Genomic DNA, 21,361 nt, shown 5'->3' with positions numbered 1-21,361 from the left:
TTTCACACAGGAAGTTGTTTAATTGTCCAAAAATTTTCTGTCAAGGATAACTAACAAACAAGTTTAAAAAGTTAATTAACAATAATTGTTAACACAAAATAACACACAGGGTCCTGCAAGGTAAATGCCCTATTGAAAGTACTAGAAACATGTTTTTTTTATTAGAAATTAATATTATTGTAATGAGGGAGAGTAACACAAAATGATGGTTAATATAGGTGAAAATATCCAAAATTGTTTTTCTTTTTTAAATCTTTTTTTAAACCTAATCAAAAAACACTCTACTAAAAAAACTGATTCCAAAAAAGGCACTTTAATTAAAAGTGCTGAGTTTGCATGAAAGGTATGACTTTAATTTTTAACCTGATGGTATAAATTATTGAAAACTGCACAGCAGCTGTTTCTTGTAATTTTACCCTTTCTCAGGGATACAGGGATAAGTAAATTAAAAATAAATTGTTTCCACTAAAATAATTTAAGTCTTTACAAACTAAGATTTCTTGTAAAGTAAAGGTTGATTATGTTATCATTTATTGACCTATAATTGTTTACAGTACTCCAAGATACAATCACGTTTTTTAAAATATAAAAAAAAATATTTGAAAAAATTTAATTTAAAAAAATCTTAAATTATTTTTAAAATATTTCTATTTACCTTTAAAAATACGTTTACTTTTTAAATGAGAAAAAAGTTGTACTTAATAAAATAAAATTTCTTTAAAATTATGATCTGTTTGCATTGCATACAATTAGAACTGTTATGAATAGATTATGAATAGACCTTTTCAGAAATACTACTATTCAGAAAATCTACACGTATGCAAAATCTACGCATGACCCAATCTATCTATCTATCAATCTATCTATCTATCAATCTATCTATCTATCAATCTATCTATCTATCTAACAGACTATCTAACTATCTATCAAACGGACTATCTATCTATCTAGCTAGCTAGCTTACTAACTATCTTTTTATCCATCAAACGGACTATCTATCTATCTTCAGCGTGGCCACATTTTTCAGTTTACTGAAAATATTCAGTATTCTTCAGTATTTGGAAATTGGGGGTTCAGTATTTTCAGTAAATACTGAATATTCAGTATTTGAAAATTTTATTCAGTATTTTTTAGTTTTTGGAAATTTTCATGATTCAGTATTTTCATTATTTCTTAAATTCCAAAAAAATTTGCATAAATAAGATGTTTTTTCAAGTAGTTGATGTCAGATTTTTTTCGGCGCTTCGCGCTTCACTTTACTTTCCTTTAAATTACCCTATAACTTTGTACATTAATTTTGCTTTTTTTTTATGGTAATATACATTTTTTTTTCAATTTCATCTCAAATATAAATTTTTTAGATATTTGAGATGCTTTTATACAGTATTTTTTCAGATATTTTTTTTGTCTATTAATAGAATGAATAATCTAAGGTGAGTACTTTGCATGATTATTGAAGGTAAAGTTTTTTAGCATGCTCTTAACCATAGACGTCCAAGGGGGGGGGGTAAAGTGGCGATTACCCCCCCCCCCCAAATTTTTTTTCATTTTACCCCCCCCATTCAAAATTTACCCCTACCCTGAAAAATTTTACCGCCGGGGTAAAAATTTTGGGGGGGGGGTAAAAAAAATTTGCGGCGCGCGAACCAAAAGCGAATTACCCCCCCCCTTAAAAAAAATTTTACCCCCCCCCCCAAAAAAAAAAAAAGGTTGGACGTCTATGCTCTTAACTCAACTAAAAAGTATTTAAGTTTTGTAATCATTTAAAATATTTATCAGTCATTTTCTGCTTAATTGGTGCAAGAAAATCTAAGAGGCAAAATTAAAAGATCTTTAAAATATCCCCCTAATAATAAAGCTATGATGAAATTTTGAAATGAGGAATCATATAAAAAAATACTTATTCAGTATTTGTATTTTTTTGTTCAGTATTTCAGTATTTTTTCTTATTTTAGGATTCAGTTTTTTCAGTATTTCCTTTTTTTCTTCAGTATCAGTATTTTTTTGGTTGTGGCCACACTGTATCTTTCTATGTATCTATATTTCGATTTTTCTATCTCTCACAGGCCCCGGGATAATTGTAAAATGCTAAATCTTTTTAAGAAAGTAACATATGTCTGTTAGTGTGTAGCATAAGATCTCGATAACTGCTGAACCAATATAAGTTTAATAAGTTAATAAGAAATTGAAAGTAAGATATTTAACAAATTGTTGTTTTAAACTCAAATATTTATTGCCAAGTGTCCCTTCATAACTATAAAACTTCTAGCTGTTGTAAAGTAATAAAAAGGGTACAATAAAAAAAAATATTATGGTTTCTTGTGTTATAGACAGAACATGGAAAGGCTAAGTGCTAACACATAAAGAAATAATTGCCAAAGTGGGTATGTGAAATAATAGGAGTGAAGCAAAAAGTTGTGTACGTTTGTGCTGTTTTGTCAACCACACTGTTTTAAAATTTTAAAGACACACAACAAATGTCAAGTTTAATTGTCCAATGTTTCCTGTTACCCAATAAAAAAATATTCTTACACAAAAGTGATTCTTATAATAATAGAAATATCTATAAATAGTTCTACCAAATATTATTTTCAAGGAATCTTAATGATGTCATTGGGTGGTTTTGATTACTGCCTTCCCACTCCCTTAGACTTTTGTCTGAAAGTCTTAACTATGTATGGCAATGATACAAATGTATTTTTAATTCAACAATTATATGCTTAAGAAAGTAAATGTATTATACTAAAGTATATGTTTCCCTATCCCTTTTAAAAACATATCTTTAACTATTTTTCATACATGAAAAACTTTTCAAAATTTGTTAAAAATAAATAAAAATCAAAATTTAAATAAATACAAAAAAATGAGTATTATGCTTTAATTAATTTACATGGGATAAGGTCATAAAAACAGTTCACACACTCTCCGGGGGACTTTTCCTAAAAGATATTCATGGATGAAGTTAACAGTAAAGTGACCAGGAATAAATATCCAATACTTAGTAACAACATTTTTATTACAATTAGTTAAATTTTTAAAAATAAACATTTGAAAAGAAGAAGTATGTATCTATATTTGTGGGTAAAATAGCCTTAAACCTGTTCTGGTCAAAATTAAAGATTTATGAAATAAAATATAGTTTATACCTTTCTGAATAAAAATACCAAAATCTTTCTCTTGTATTTTTTCCTTTTTTCCTGAATTATTTGATACTAAAACACAAAATGAAACGTGTGAAAAAAGGGATAGGGAGGATAAAATAATCCTCAACATTGACAAACAACATTTCCAATAATGATAAACTAAATTACCCCTTCTGCACATTAAAATAAAATGTTAAAAAGTTTGATACAATCATATAAAAAATCAATAAAAATACCCAAAGTTTTGATTCAATAAACAAATAACGTAGTTAGAAAGCTTTGGGTACCAGTGAAAAATGTAGCCTTTCGTCCACTTAATCCCTGAAATATCAATACATGGGGCCAAAGGATATTTCCAAAAACTACATATATTCTAAAAATAAAGTAAAAAGTAATATAGTATCTGTATGTTTTAGCTATGAAATTTTGATACATTAGAAAAATGGATTATAAAGTTTGATATCCCATTTCCAAGATATTTTGCTTCAAACAAAAAAACTTTAATTTCTTATCTTATGGGTTATAGCCAATAGAACCTGCACTTTTGAGAGATTGTGTTTAAAAAAAGCATTAAACCATTGTTATAATATACATACAAAAAAAATCACATTTAATTATTATAATAAAAAGTTGTATTACTGTATAATTTGTATTTATAAAACATCTAATTTTAAAATCATTTATTTATCTTTATTTTCCAGCTAAAACTGTTCCATATTTGTTAAATTTTTATTTCTATTTGAACTTAGCTTAAACATTTTTCTTATCATCCAATTATAGGATACTTTTTTTGAGTAAAAATAGCGCTGCAACTCTACTTTATTTCAGCTTTATTCAAATATTGGCCATACATACCCAGTACAGTCTCCCCTACATGGAGAGATTATATTCTTCTTATTAAAGAAATGCAGCTACTAAAAACTTTTGCTGCAGATATAACTATTTCTACTTATCTTTGTTTATTATCTAATTATCTAAGAATAAATATATTTTAAAAAGATTAAGATATAACTTCAAGTGAGTAATAGCCTAGATTTGCTACAATTAAATAAACTGTAAGAATAGAAGTTTTGAAATTATGGATAATTTTGAGCGAAATCACTCCTTTAACCCCACCCCCCCTTCTCTTTGGAGGGTTGTGGTTCCATTTAGAAAAGACCTACAAAAGCAACAATGTGAAAGAGAACTAATGGTCCAGTGGTTAGCGAGATTCTTGGTACACACAGGCAGAAAGACAAACACACACCCATATGCACAGTCACAATGTTACTCTAATCTAATTTAAGAATAGTTACCAACAAAGTAAAATTGTTAAAAGCGAAGCTTTTCTATGATTATGGTAGGTCCGTCCATACGTCCGTCCGTCCGTAACAGATAGCTGTTTTCGTTAATTTAGGCATGTTAGAATTGTCCTATTTATTCCTGCAGTAGTTGGGTACGATTTAGAAAGCGTAGCAACTCTATAACCACTACCAGAATGTCCGTACGTCCATTTTAAACATGTTGATTTTTTTACTTTTTTAACAACAAACTTTTATGTGATCTAAGTATCCGATTGATCTGATTTTAGGTATAAGCGAAGCAACTCTATAAAAATGTAAGTATGTCCATAAACATTATCCTGTATCAAGCCGTTTTTCAACAAATTTACTTAAAATTTTGGTTCGACTCTTATACATTTATATTCTGATTATTCAGTTCAGACATTATACAAGCGTTAATGTCCATTTGACCTTCCATTTCAGTGCTTCACTTTAATGAATGTTGTCATCCTTGTTATAATGAAAACATATAGAATATGCTTTGTTTCTATCTATCTACTTATTCAGCTACATGTCTAACTATCTACTATCTATTCTATATATCTATATTTTGGTCCAACGGAATCTCTGCTTCTGCATGGAGTTAAATATAATTCTTTTTTTAAAGGGGTAGTTGCACGAAATGCCTTTAAATTTGAATTTAGCGAACTGTATATTTTTTCCTGCTCAATGGTTTAAAAGGGTAGGTTCACGAAATGCATTTGAACTTAATTTAGTGAACCGCATATTTTATCCTGGTTAAATGTTTAAACTACATTTATATGGCATATACAGGGTGGGCCAGATAAATCCGGACTTTTTCTTATTTTTAAACGAATGAACATAAAATCGTCAATTTTAAAGATTTTATTGAATTTTAAAAACTGGGAAGTAAACTAGGTATATGACTATTAGATTATTCAATAAAATCGCCGCCAGCCTCAATCACCGCCTTTACCCGCCCCCTAAACCGCCCCCCGACCCTGGTCACCATGTCCCTGTCTAAGATGGCGAAGTTCTCCTTGATAATGGCAATGAGGGAGGTCTTTGTGGTATAGGCGCGTCTATTGGTTCGTGCTTTAATGGCGCACCAGGCCCATAAGTTAATTGTATGAAGATTGGGGCTGCTGGGAGGCCACATCTCCTTAGGGACGTGAGTAACCGCAGGATCCAAATATACCTATCTTTCAAGCTACCATTCGACACGGTGGCTCTCATTTTGGCCACAATTAAGCTAGAACAACGTTTTATACCTTTTTGGAAATGGCATGAAGATTAAGCTATGGTTATCATCGCAACCCATAGTCTAATACGATTTTTAAGGTTCCAAATGGGCACATGTAGTCGAGAACCAAGAAATTTTCAAGATTTTTGACATTTTTGACACCTTAAAATTTGCCACGTTTCACTTTGCCGGAGAACTACGGCCAAACCAGATGTGATAGAGAGCTCTAGTTTTTTCTAGTGTCTTAAATATGTATTTAACAGTATCTCCAACAAGTTTCATTAGTCTATCTCAGCTACAGATCGGCTGAGATCAGATTTAGTGGGCCCATGTTGAGAATCTAGGGTAAACTAGCGCTAATTTCGAATCTGCCATGTTGAACATATGCGCTGCCAGCTCAGAGTACGCGTCCTCCATCCTCCAAAAATTTTTATGGACAAAAGGGTAATTACCTAAGCTTTCTATAGTGTGGTCAAACGTCCTGATTGGTCAAGTAGTTTTGGTGCTATGGCCGTTTGAAAAAAGTCCGGATTTATGTGGCCCACCCTGTATTTGAAAGAATTTCAATTTTCTACCACATAGTTTTTAAAATAATAAGACTTGAAAATCGTCTTTTTAAATTGCATATATCACAAAAAGACAATTTTCAAGTCTTGATATTTTAAAAACTACGTGGTAGAAAATTTAATTTATTTCAAATATATGCTATATAAATGTAGCTTAACCCATTAACTAGGAAAAAATATGTGGTTCACTAAATTAAGTTCAAATGCATTTCGTGAAACTACTCCTTTACATTTATAGGGCATACATTTGGAAAAATTAAATATTCTACCATGTAGTTTAAAAATATTAGGACTTAAAATAGTATTTTTGTGAAATATGTTATTTATATAACTGGCTATATTCATAAAAAAAGCATGACGACTAATTTCGTTATGTCTAATTGTTTGTTATTTACTGTAATACAATATTATATATGTTTGATGGTATACATGTTACGTTTGCTTGCAATAAATTTTTTGAAATGCACTTCATGCAACTATCCCTTTAAGTTGATATATCTATGGATCTCAAGAGATAAGACAATGGACTATAGATAATAATAAACTAAATTCCCTTTTCTGCAGAACAAAAATTATAGGTGGGAATCAACCAAATCAATCAAAATACCTATCTAGGCTATCTATCTACCTATCTGTCTTTTAACTATAAAGAGTTTTTTTATAGGACAAAAGTATTGCTTAATATAACCCATTTGCCATTGACAGAAATTAATAATCTATATCTTAATTTCTTTACTGGGTTGGGGCAATTTGTATAAGAAAAAAATATTTAGCGATTTTAAACAAATTATGCCCTAAAAATCGGTTTTTCCAAAGTACCTATTATCTTAAGATTTTTAAATCATGACCAATTTTAAAAATGTGTAAATTTTTAAAATTCAAATTGCGCGGCTTGTGTTAATAGTAGAATAATGTTATGCATATCGTCAGAATTGTCATAAACTCTAGTTTTTGGGTGTTTAAGAAATATTCCTGTGCTATGTAAAATTTAGGAACTACGTGGTAAAATATCCCAACTTACTTAAAACTTTTTAACCCTTGTCATATTTTCCAACATAGCTTCTATAATACAAATAGCATGAATATGATACATATATTTCCAAAAACTAGAGTTTATGAAAATTCTAACGGTATGCATAACATTTTTCTACTATTAACACAAGCAGCGCAATTTGATTTTTAAAAATGCACGCATTTTTGCACACTCTTTAAATTGGTAATGATCCAAAAATCTTCCAATAATAGGTACTTTGGAAAAACCGCTTTTTAAGGCATAATTTGTTGAAAATCACTAAATATTTTTTTCTTATACAAATTGCCCCAACCCAATGAAGAAATTAAGATATAGATTATTAATTTCTGTCAATGGCGAATGGGTTATATTAAAAATATCCGTTTTCATACTTTTATTTTTATTCATTGGTTGTAAGATAAAACAAGGATGACAACATCCATAAGTAGCGAAGCATAAAAAATCATGGGAATACGTAATCAAGAATAGATTTATTGGAGAAAATAAACAAATATTTTGTATAATGATGACGGTCAAAGTAAATTACATAAAAGATGCTCATAAGAATGGGAAAAATTATTTTGATATGGATATCCTAAATAAGTTTTAAAATTGGACCAAAAACACCAAAGATATCAGGAAATATGTAAAACATATTAAAATAGCCAAAAACCTGCTAAAAGGCAGTTTGACCGTAATGGATGTTTTCTTAAAACAACAGGAAATTTAATTTTTGTATCCCTAACCTAAAAAATTTAGAAAAATCGGACTATATAATTATACATTAGATTATTTATTGGTTGTATGATAAAACAAGGATGACAATATCCATAAGTAGCGAAGCACAAAAAATCATGGGAATACGTAATCAAGAATAGATTTATTGGAGAAAATAAACACATAATTTGTATAATAATGACAGTCAAAGTAAATAACATAAGGGATGCTCATAACAATGGGAAAAATTATTTTGATATGGATATCCCAAATAAGTTTTAAAATTGGACCAAAAACACCAAAGATATCAGGAAATATGTAAAACATTTCAAAATAGCCAAAAACCTGCAAAAAGGCAGTCTGACTGTCATGGTTGTTTTCTTTAAATGGCAGGAAATTTAATTTTGATATCTATAACTAAAAAATTTTGGAAATCGGACCATAAACACCAAAGATATCGTCCAACCGCCATTGATGTTTATTAGTTAATTGTGCTCCTTAATAATGAGAATGTTGTCAAAAAATGTTATCTTTTATAGGAGCCGAGAAAATCATGTTTCCCCCTTTCTATGTCTGATGGACAGACAGATGGACAATGTTTGGAATTATAGAGTAGCATCTCTACTAAAAAACACAATTTACCATATCAAATAGCAATTAAAGTCTGTTACTTTTTTATGTTTGATCATAAAATAACATGTATTTGGCCATAAGTCAACCTAAGATGCTGAAACAGTTTCCTTACAAACCTAAGTAATCAGTTTTGAAATATCTTTCTATTTCCTGAAAAACTATTAAAAATACTAAAAAATATGCCAATTTGGGTGTAACTTTTTATGGTGTATGGAAACCATAAAATCTATAGAAACATCTCCCTTTTGTACTTTTCTCTCATTATTCAACTTTCCTGATTAAATCAAGTACAAATACAGCCATAGTTACAAGATCAACAAGATCTTTTTTGAGGCAGGGGGGGGGGGGGGGTTCTCCGGAACCACTTGATGAACCCTGTAAATTTTTTGAACTTAAGCTTTTATGGGTATGAACATCTTATGGTTTTGAAGTCAACCTCCTACCCCCACCCCTAGCCCCCCAGGGCTCAAAACCCCCCTTAAAAATGAACCTAACCTTAATTTTCTCAGAAACCATTTGACCAGGGATGATTTCTTTAACTTAAGCTTTTATGCTTATAAACGAGCTTCTAGTTTAGAAGCCAACCCCTAGCCCTCCGGAGCTCTAAAAACACTTAAAAATGAACATAACCTTAATTTTCTCAGAAACCATTCGACCAATAGAAATGATTTCTTAAACTTAAGCTTTTATGGTTATAAACTAACTTTTGGTTTAGAAGTAACCCCTCACCGCCAACCCCTAGCCCTCCAGGTAACAAAAAAAAATCTAAAAATGAACCTAACCTTAATTTTCTCAGAAACCATTAGACCAATAGAGATGATTTCTTAAACTTAAGCTTTTATGCTTATAAACTAACTTCTAGTTTATAAGTCACCCCCCTGCCGCCAATCCCTAGCCCTCTGGGGCTTAATACCCTAAAAATAAACCTAACCTTAATTTTCTCAGAAACCATTTGACCAATAGGGATGATTTCTTAAACTTAAGCTTTTATACTTATAAACTAACTTCTTGTTTAGAAGTCATGCTGCCAACCCCTAGCCCTCTAGGGCTCAAAAAACCCTAAAAATGAACCTAACCTTAATTTACTCAGAAACTATTTGATCAATAGAGATGATTTCTTAAACTTAAGCTTTTATGCTTATAAACTAACTTCTAGTTTAGAAGTCACCCCTCTGCTGCAAACCCCTAGCCCTCTGGGGCTCAAAAAACCTCTAAAAATGAACCTAACCTTAACTTTCTCAGAAACCATTTGATCATTAAAGCAGATTTCTAGGACTTATGGTTTAGAAGTCACTCCCCTACCCTGAATCCTTAGCCCCCTGGGGCTCAAAAACCCTCTAAACGGACGTACGGACCGACCCTAACTATAGAAAAGCTTGTCTTCTAAAAATATCTGAACATTTTATAATATATAACCATATATCTGCCAAACAAAAAAATTGTTTATACACATAAAAGCTTTAGTAAAAAATATCTGAACTTTTAATAATGTGGTTACTGGTAACTTCTAAACTAAAACTTAGTTTATAAGCATAAAAGCTTAAGTTTAAAAATCATCCTTATTGATCAAATGGTTTCTGAGAAAATTAAGGTTAGGCTCATTTTTAGGGATTTTTGAGACCCAAAGGGCTATGGGTTGGCGGCAGGGGGTTGAATTTCAAACACTAAAAGTTAGTTTATTAGCATAATAGCTTAAGTTTAAGCAATCATCTCTATTGATCAAATGGTTTATGAGAAAATTAAGGTTAGGTTCATTTTAGGATTTTTTTGAGCCCTTGAGGGCTAGGGGTTGGCAGCAGGGGGATGACTTCTAAACTAAAAGTTAGTTTATAACCATAAAAGCTTAAGTTTAAGAAATCATACCTACTGATAAATTTTTTTCTGAGAAAATTAAGGTTAGGTTCATTTTTAGGTTTTTTTTTGATCCCCATAGGGCTAGGGGTTGGCGGCAGGGGGTTGAATTTCAAACACTAAAAGTTAGTTTATTAGCATTATAGCTTAAGTTAAAGAAATCATCCCTATTGGTCAAATGGTTTCAGGGAGATAACGTCATGCAAGGTCAGGTTATACCTGACAATATGATGACTGGTGGCCAAACCCGTAAGGAAGCCAACAGACTGAGGGCAGGAGTGTTAAATCCAAAACATAACATCAGATTCGGAAATTGGAATGTGTGAGCCATGTTTGAAACATCAAAACCAGCTCAAGTTATTAAGGAAATGGATAGGTACAATATTTCAATTCTTGGGATAGCTGAAGCTCAATGGACTGGCCATGGACTTTAGAAAACAGATACAGGGCACACAATTCTTTACTCTTGTAACCAACATCACCACATACACGGAGTTGCAATCATCATAAACAAAGAGGCCTCAAAGGCTTTAATATAATGGGAACCAATCTCCGACAGAATGATTAGGGCAAGATTTGATTCCAAATACTGCAAAGCTACATTTTTCCAAGTGTATGCACCCACAAATGATAAGAATGATGAAGTTAAAGAAGAGTTCTACAGTCTTCTTTCCAGTGAACTTCACAAAATTCCTAAACATGACCTGCTGATGGTCAATGGTGACTTTAATGCCAAAGTTGGCAAAGACAGAAGAGGCTATGAAGATGCACTAGGTACTGAAGGAATTGGCGACAGGAATGACAATGGTAATAGACTCTTAGAGTGTTGCATTAACAATGAACTAGTTGTAATGGGAACACAATTTCAACACAAAGATATCCACAAACTAACCTGGAAATCTCCAGATGGGCGAACTAGGAATATGATTGATCATTCTCTAGTAAACAGAAAGTGGATTAAGTCAGTAAGGGATACTAGAGTCTTTAGAGATGCAGATGTTGGCAGTGACCACAACCTTGTTATTTGTACTGTTAAACTTTGTCTGAAAGCAGCCAAAAAACAAGAAAAATCTCATAAGAAAAGTTTACAATACAGACAAACTGAAGGACAGGCAGACAAATCACCAGGTGGAGACCAGATTTCTGCAGAACTGCTTCTGGCAGACTTGGATACTGCAGTCAAGGTCCTGACTGACTTACTAGGGAAAATTTGGAGGAAGGAGAAGCTTCCAGATGACTAGGTCAAAGGTATTATTATTAAATTGCCAAAAAAAAGGCGACCTTGCTATTTGTGATAACTGGAGAGGAATAATGCTACTTTCAATACCAAGCAAAGTCTTACCAATTTTTGTGTAGGTCAATCTTTAAACACCTACTAAAAAATTTTTTTTTTTTTTAATTTTCGTCCGACTTTGAGACCCATACAGTACCCTTAAAATTCATCTCACAAAATTTTCACTTTTTTGTAGGCAATGTAATAAGGAACAAATTTGCTTTTATGTTTTTTTTCTGTCATTTGAAAGAAACATGGATATAAATGTCATTTTATGAAGGTGGGTCAAAAATTACCGGTTTAGCCCCTTACCGGTCTATGCCCCACATCACCTTAGGCATTTTAAAATGACTTTTTAGGTAGATGAAAATTTTTCATTGCTCATGATAGAAATTTACAAAATTTCAGATGGGTTTTTACAAATGTCGTTGCTAGACTATTTAGGTTTTAGGATATTTTTTTTTTTTTGGGGGGGGGTGAGTATACGACATCATCTGTTTAATACAATACTGCTATAGGATCTCTAGTAATCTATTTGTATGTAATAATACGCATATTTACTAATACCCCTTTGATTGTCCCAGAATTATCAATTAAGCTTTTATTAGTCCTAGATAGCATAAGCACACATTTATTTGCATTTATCTTTCATTTAAAATTTAGCTTTTTATTTATTTTAACAGATTTTGAAAAAATTTTCAAGTTTTAAGAAGGGATAGTGAAACATTACTTTAGGTTAATTCATCTACCTTTTATCTTAATTGTTTCAGACAAAGGTCTAAGAGAGGGAGTAAGCAGTTATTAAAACCACCCCATTATATCATTAGAATTCCCTGAAAATAATATTTAATAGGAATAATTCTATTTCTTTCTATTTTCAAATTTACATGAATTAAACTTTGAATATGAATCTAGCTATCTTACTATATATTTAACCATCTATCTGGCTATCTATTAATCCATCTATCTATCTATGTATCTATCTTTCTATGTTTCTATCTATCTATCTAAGTATCTATTCATCCATCTATCTAGCTATCTATCTAGCTATCTATCTAGCTATCTATCTAGCTATCTATCTAGCTATCTATCTAGCTATCTATCTAGCTATCTATCTAGCTATCTATCTAGCTATCTATCTAGCTATCTATCTAGCTATCTATCTAGCTATCTATCTAGCTATCTATCTAGCTATCTAACTATCTATCTATCCATCTATCTATCTATCTCATTATTATATCCAGTTTTCTACAAATCCGCAGAAAGCTTTTTATAATATGATGCCAGAAATAACTATTATGTGTTTAAGAATTAGTCGCAGCTTTCTGCTTCATAGAAAGGATGTAAAGACAAACGGATAAAACGACTTTACAAATCCAATACAAATCAAATGACCATTAGAGCATTTCCAACAGACTGACGTACAGAGTAGAGTAGAGTTAGATGCTCATCGATTAAGAAATAGAATAGCAGCTAAGTAATTTAAAATTTCCAAAATAAATCAAATGACTCTCAGAGCAAAAAATTATAAACTGGAGCTCATCGGTATAGGGCATTCTCATGAAACTTTTAGGCTCTTTAACTTGAATAGCAGCCGAGAAATTTATGTTTCCCCCAGTTTTATACAGATACAGACGGATGGACATAAATATATAAAGGGTGTTAAAAAAAACAATCGCTTCACTTTTTTCAATATAAATCCTATAGTTTTGGCCGAAAACCTATAAAAAAGGATGACTACATCAATGAAAGCTAAGCTCTGAAATGGAAGGACAAACGAACTTTAACACTTGTAGAGTGTCAGAACTGGATAAACTGAATTTAATGCATATGTCTATACAAAATTGTAAGTATATTTGTTGCAAACTTGATTAAATATATGATGCTGTTTAAGGACATAGTGACGTTTTTAGGACTTTATTATAAAGATGTTTCGCTTATAACATATACCTTGTTGTAATAGGGATCAGTATTAAAAAAAATAGTTGAAAAGGATAGTTTTAACATTAAAAAATTTGTTGTGAAAAAATTTTAAAAATCAGCTTGTTTTAGATTGATGTCCGGACTTTCTGGTAACGTTTATAGAGTTGCTGCGCTTTCTAATCGTACCTAACTGTTATATGAATCAGCTTGCAAAGTTAAAAATCAATAGGAAAATTCTATCCTGTTTAAATTAACGAAAACAGCTAACTGTAATAGACGGACGGACAGACAAACCGACCCTCAATATAGAAAAGCTTCGCTTTTAAATAACACAATTCATGCTCAAGCAATAACAATGAGAAATCAACATTGAATTTTGAATCTACTCACCTCTCTAGAGTACTAAAGCTCGAGATTTAGCCCTTGTGAAGAAAAAAAAGACAGAACCATCATACACTGAGACATGAGAGCTCTGCCTAGTTCTTGATGTTTGACAGACCTTTCTTTTTTTTGCTAAATTGACTAGGATTGTGTTAGAAACCTGGTTAAGGTGTCTATAGAAAGGTCTTCACATGCCACATAAAAAAATTACGCATTATGGGGTCTATCTACAAGATTAAAAGTACTTAGGACTTTTTTTCTTTTTTAATTTTAGAGAAAAATTCTCCACAAGGGCTAGGACTCGAGCTGTAGTACTATGGAGAGGTGAGTAAATTCAAAATTCAATGTTGATTTCTCATTTTCATTGCTTGGGCATGAATTGTGCTATTTTTTATAAGTTTTTGACCAAAACTTATGGATTTATATTGAAAAAAGAGAAGCAATTGTTTTTTTTTAACACTCTTTATATATTATAAAATAGCTTTTTTTATAAACATTTTGTTATTAAATAATGTTTCTAATTTTGAACGGCCATAAAAAGCCAGTTTTAAAGAGCTTTGCTACTAAGATATTTTTTAATAACTAAAGTAAAAAAAATAAATTAACCCCGGGCTGTGAATTCATTTATGTAAGTATGATGTTAGATCTTAAAAACGGCTATTCTGAAGGCTACAAAATTTAGGGAAGACTCACCTTGGTCTATATTAAGGTTAAGGATATTTAAAACAATTCCTTCCCCACCTCAAACAATATAAATTTATAGGTTGTTTTGGTGACTTCTGATGGTTAGTATGGCTGTCAGAAATTGAAATTAAAAAAAAACTAGGATGGCAACAACCATAAAAGCAAAGCTATAAATTTAGATGGTATGACAAACGAACATTAACATAGATTGTATATATGTGATGAAAAACTACTTAAATACAGGATTCTGTTTAAGAACATTCTTACATTTTAGGATAAAATTATGAAGATCCTTCGCTTATAATATTGCATGTGTTGTTCTAGGAATCAATATTAGAAAATCAAATGAATATTATAAAGATATCATACAAAAAAATGTTGTAATTAAAAGGAAATACAAACGAACGTTATCACTTGTAAAGTGCAAAAACTGTATAAGCAGAATGTAAATGTATAAGCATAAACAAAATTGAAAGAAAAATTGCTTAAATACAGGATAATGCTTAAGGACATACTTACATTTTTAGGACTTGATTAAAGAGATGCTTCGCTTATAACAATGTATTTTGTTGTCCTAGGAATCAGTATTCTAAAAACCAGATGAATAGGATAATTAAATCACATGAAATATTGTAGTCAAAAAACTTAAAAATAAATGTACGTACAGACATTCTGATAACATTATAGAGTTGCTGTGCTTTCTGAATTGTATCTAACTATATCATCATCGTAATCATCATGCAAAGTTTGAAAACAATAGGCCAATTTTATCCTGTGCAAATTAATGAAAAGAGTTAACGGTTACGAATGGGAGTACGGACGGACGGACCTAACCTAATTATTGAAAAGTTTCGCTTTTAAGAATTAAATATCTGAATGTTTTAAATGGAAGTACGGACTTTCAAGTAACAATTATAGAGTTGCTACGTATCTTACTATCATAGGAATCATCATGCAAAGTTTGAAAACGGTAGGACAATGTCTAAATGAACAAAAAGAGCTAACTGATACGGACGTACAGAAGAATGGACCAACCCTAATTATAGAAAAACTTCGATTTTAAAAATCTATTAGGATGGTGGTATATAAAGTCTAATGCCTAGATTATATTAAACAACTATTAACTTTTGATCCATGAAACATTGTCAAAGCAAACATTTTCGATAAATAGGGACTGTATGTCCTAACATCTGGATCATTAGTTTAGGCCTGTTTGAAAATGGTTAGGACCCTTATGATTTGGTATTAGGTTAAGTAAAACTATTTCTTGTGCAGTAATGTCCGGTTATGATTTTTTTAAGTTCAATAAAAAACATTTTTTTTGTAAATACTTTATATAAACATACTGCTTTAAAATTTTGTAGTTTTAAAGGGACTCCTAACTATAAACATTTAAAATTGAAACTGCCCAGTGCCGGCCTTACTATGGACATATTATTACTTGGCTTTTACATCAGATTTTCGTGTTCTCTAATAAAATGAAACTTGCAGCGAGCTAAAAATAACGATTACCCCCTTTCCACCCCCCCCCCTGACCCAATCCACTCCCTTCCTACCTCCAACCCAATATATCTTTTTATAAATAATATTCCTTTATTTTTCAGGGTGACTTTAAATAGGTCACAGAAACTTATTCAGGGGTTTATGCGGTTAAGACATTCCCCCTCCCATCACAAAAGTCTATCCTTCTTTCTATCTATCTGCCTGTTAATCTTTTAACACTTTAATTGTCCTCTATCTCTCTATTTGTCTATCGATAAGGCTGTCTTTTTTATATTTACTTTTTTTTTAAATCTAGCCATTTCAGATTAAAAAAATATCTATATTTCTAGAAAAATGAAAATAAGTGTTGAAAGTAATATAATTAATTGGTTAAACTTAACAAGGGAACATTTGTTGGGAAAAAGGTGTCAGATATCTCCCACCCACTTAGCTATTAAAAGTTCCTTTTCTGTAAAAACTAGGATGACAATATCCATAAAAGCGAAGCTCTGAAACGGTTGGACAAACGAACATTAAAATTTTTAGAGTTTTGAACTGAATATTCAGATTGTAAAGGTATAAGACGAATCAAAATTACAAGTAAATTTATTAAAATACTGCTGAAATACAGGATAATGTTTAAGGACAATTATATAACATAAAATTAGTTGTTTAAAAAGTTAAAAATCAGCATGTTTAAAATATATTTACGGACATTCTAGTAACGATTATAGAGTAGCTATGCTTTATAAATTGTATAAATCGATAAGACAATGCCTAAATTAACAAAAAAAGCTATCCGTTCCAGACGGAGTTCGGACGGACGGACGTACTGACCCTAATTATAGTAAGGCTTCGCTTTTTTTGTTAAAAGTCAATTGTAACAAGGATGAAAACATCCATAAAGCGAAGTTCTGAAACGGTAGGACAAACAATATTAACACTTGTAGGGTGTCAGAACTGAATAATCAGAAAATAAATGTATAAATGTCAAATCAAAATTGTAAGTAAATTTGTTTAAAAACTGCTTAAAAATAGGATAATGTTTAAGGACATACTTACGTTTTTAGGACTTTATTATAGAGATGCTTCGATTATAACATTGTATTTTGTTGTCTTAGGAATCAGTATTCCAAAAAATTAGATCAATCGGATAATTTTATCTGATAAACATTTGTTGTTAAAAAAGTTAAAAATCAACATGTTTAAAATGAACGTATGGACATTATAGAGTTGCTACGCTTATGAATCGTACCGAACTACTACAGTATTCACCATGCAAAGTTTTAAATCGATAGGACAATTCTAACATGCCTAAATTAACGAAAAAATCTATCCGTTTCAGACGTATGTACGGACCGACCCTAATTGTAGAAAAGCTTCGCTTTTAAAAAGGGAGCACTTTAAAGTTGAAAGGGGACGGAAAGTTTCCCATGTTCATCGAATCCGGTGGATAGGAACCGGTTCTCATCCTGCGATTATAAAAATGTACAGTCATAAGATTAAAACCAGTTTTTATAGCCCGTGCCTTTGGCACCTCGGGGCTAAAAAAACTGGTTTTAATCTTATAATTGTACATTCTATATCCGCGGAAAGCTGTTAATAATACAATGAGAGAAATAACTATTAAACATTTCTTGGACCTTAAGGAATAATATATTGAAGGATGTATTTATAAACAACATTCTCAATAACGATAAATTAAGATTTAAATTACCCCATCTCTACATCAATTGTTGAAAAATTTAAAACAAACAAATAAAAATTCAAGAAAAGTAACCAATGTTTTTAAAAGCGAAGCTTTTCTATAATTAGGGTCGGTCCGTCCGTACGTCCGTCCGTCACGGATAGCCTTTTTCGTTAATTTGGACATGTTAGAATTGTCCTATCGATTTCAAATTTTGCATAGTGATTCCTTTAGTAGTTAGGTACGATTTAGAAAGCGTAGCAACTCTATAATCATTACCAAAATGTCCGTACGTCCATTTTAAACATGTTGATTGCTTTTACACTTTTAACACCAAATTTTTATGTGACCTAATTATCCGATTGGTCTGATTTTTTGTATACTGATTCCTGGGACAACAAAGTACAATATTATATGCGAAGCAACTCTATAATCAAGTTCTAAAAATGTAAGTATGTCCATAATCATTATCCTGTATCAAGCAGTTTTTCAACAAATTTACTTACAATTTTGCTTTGACTCTTATACATTCGCATTCTGATTATTCAGTTCTGACATTATACAAGTGTTAATGTCCGTTTGTCCTACCGTTTCAGAGCTTCGCTTTTATGGATGTTGTCATCCTTGTTTAGTCAACAAATAAGATGAAGTAGTTAGAAAGCTTTAAGTTTACATTCCTATGTCCTTTCCATCCTTGAAATATCTACCCATCATTCAAATATTCAACAAGGATGACAACATCCATAAAAGCAAAGCTCTGAAACGGTAGGACAAACGGACATTAACACTTGTATAATGTCAGAACTGAATAATCAGAATGCGAATGTATAAGAGTCAAAGCAAAATTGTAAGTAAATTTGTTGAAAAACTGCTTGATACAGGATAATGATTATGGAATACTTACATTTTTAGGACTTGATTATAGAGTTGCTTCGCTTATAATATTGTACTTTGTTGTCCCAGGAATCAGTATACCAAAAATCAGACCAATCGGATAATTAGGTCACATACAAATTTGTTGTTAAAATGTAAAAAAAAAATCAACATGTTTAAAATGGACGTACAGACATTCTAGTAATGATTATAGAGTTGCTACGCTTTCTAAATCGTACCTAACTACTAAAGGAATCACCATGCTATCCGTGACGGACGGACGGACGTACGGACGGACGAACGTACGGACGGACCGACCCTAATTATAGAAAAGCTTCGCTTTTAAAAACCCATTTTTTAGGAAATGTAGCACACCAACTCTACTGTGTTTGGTTTTATTTAAATAGTAGCCATACAAACTAAATCTATATACGTTATTCAATTGCATTAATCTAGCAAACTTTGTGTTATCTAAATCTATATCTATCTATCTATCTATCTATCTATCTATCTATCTATCTATCTATCTATCTTTCTATCTTTCTATCTTTCTATCTTTCTATCTTTCTATCTTTCTATCTTTCTATCTTTCTATCTATCTATCTATCTATCTATCTATCTATCTATCTATCTATCTATCTATCTATCTATCTATCTATCTATCTATCTATCTATCTATCTATCTATCTATCTATCTATCTATCTATCTATCTATCTATCTATCTATCTATCTATCTATCTATCTATCTATCTATCTATCTATCTATCTATCTATCTATCTATCTATCTATCTATCTATCTATCTATCTATCTATCTATCTATCTATCTATCTATCTATCTATCTATCTATCTATCTATCTATCTATCTATCTATCTATCTATCTATCTATCTATCTATCTATCTATCTATCTATCTATCTATCTATCTATCTATCTATCTATCTATCTATCTATCTATCTATCTATCTATCTATCTATCTATCTATCTATCTATCTATCTATCTATCTATCTATCTATCTATCTATCTATCTATCTATCTATCTATCTATCTATCTATCTTTCTAAGTTGATTTTCAATTTGGAAAGTTTAGTGATTTTTTTCCGTATTAAAATATTTATCTCAAGTATTAAATTGATAAATTTAACTTGAAGCCAAATTACATATATTCTGAGTTTTTTAGGTAGGGGTTAATTTTGGAAGAAAAAAGGGTTTTAGGAGTTTATTTTTAGTAAAAAGGGGTCTAGAGCTGTCAACATATATTTTTTTCTTTTTTCGGCTTTGAAAGTGTTTTTTACAGCCGGCTGCGAAATAATATATATATACATACAAATTATTAATTTAATTTAAAATATAAAAAGTTATTGCATCTAATTAAATTTATAAATGGATTCCAAGCAAACGTAAATGATCGTTTGCACTAAGACGAGGGGCAAAATTTTTCGAAGAAAAAATTTCCCAAAAGCTAGCTAACTGACCTTTCTCTGTGTGTTATTTTTCTTTTTTTTTTCTTTCTTGACTCTCAATCTTTTAGTGTTTCGCTACTAATGGATATTGTTACACAATAAACATATTCCTTAAACCCTGAAAATAGGGAAATTAAAAAAAAGTTATGAGATGTATTAGATAAAATTAGAATTTCAAAGTTAATTTTAGAATATGATTAGGTGAAAGCGGAAGAGTATATGTAGAGGAAAAGAGAGATAGAAAGAGAGAGAGAGAGAGAGAGAGAGAGAGAGAGAGAGAGAGAGAGAGAGAGAGAGAGAGAGAGAGAGAGAGAGAGAGAGAGAGAGAGAGAGAATGAAAACAGAAGAAATATAAGAAGACAGAATAATAAAAGAGAGAAAAAAGTGACAAAAAAGAGAAAATAATACCTTGTTAAACCCTGTGTACATCAACATAAAGTAAAAATAAAATTATTACGTTTACGATAAAATTAGAATATCGAGATACATTTAGATTAAAAAGGTGGGCACACTTAACAGTTATAGAATTACAAAGATGTTTCAATGTTTCTGTGTTTAAAATAGAAGGTCATAGATATTCTACTTTTAAAATGTAGTAAATAGAAACAAGTTGGAATTGGAATCATTTGGTATCTCCATCCTGGTGGCTACAGTACGCTGGCATGCTTGGTTGGGTCAACATACTAAATAATAAAAGTAACAGTTTGTCTGTGTGTCTGTCTCTACCCTAATGCTAACCGCTAGACCGAAATGGTTCTACTTTGCAGTGAAGCTTTTTTAATATGCAAAGGGAAGGTTTGTTAACAATTTATACCTCTCCATTCTAATCTCCCTTACCTCAAGTGCCAATAGAGGCCATTAGGGGCGTAAACCCTAGTTTGAAATAGATAGTTGATTAAGCCAATTTCAGATTCCAGGTATGATCCTGTAGATCCTGGTCATTGAGGTCTTCAGTAAACTTTGAATGGCTCCTGAGACAATATTAATTACTTAGGAACTTGAAATTATATTTTTTTTCTAATTTTCTTGTTATTACTGCACTTTTATAAACATTAATGTCCTTATCCATGAACAAAAATTTTACTTTTAATCAAATTTTAGAATTTAGCTGTTTTTAATGAAATTGAAAAGCTTCTAGAGTAAA

The 21,361-nt window shown here is 31.0% G+C and overlaps 1 protein-coding gene across 1 annotated transcript; it reads left to right on the top strand.

The window, feature by feature from the left end:
- The first annotated feature begins 11,008 nt into the window (after positions 1 to 11,008).
- On the top strand, positions 11,009 to 11,689 carry LOC145333372 (protein CFDP2-like). Its single transcript, XM_080178489.1, has one exon. It carries the CDS (start codon positions 11,009 to 11,011, stop codon positions 11,687 to 11,689), a length of 681 nt encoding a protein of 226 aa, XP_080034615.1.
- Positions 11,690 to 21,361: the final 9,672 nt, after the last annotated feature.

Source organism: Acartia tonsa, chromosome 12 (genome assembly GCF_053477335.1).
Source record: "Acartia tonsa isolate MP-2025a chromosome 12, ASM5347733v1, whole genome shotgun sequence".
NCBI lineage: Eukaryota > Metazoa > Arthropoda > Copepoda > Calanoida > Acartiidae > Acartia > Acartia tonsa.
Note: the sequence above shows the minus strand (reverse complement) of the source record. Positions and strands in the feature narration are given on the sequence as shown.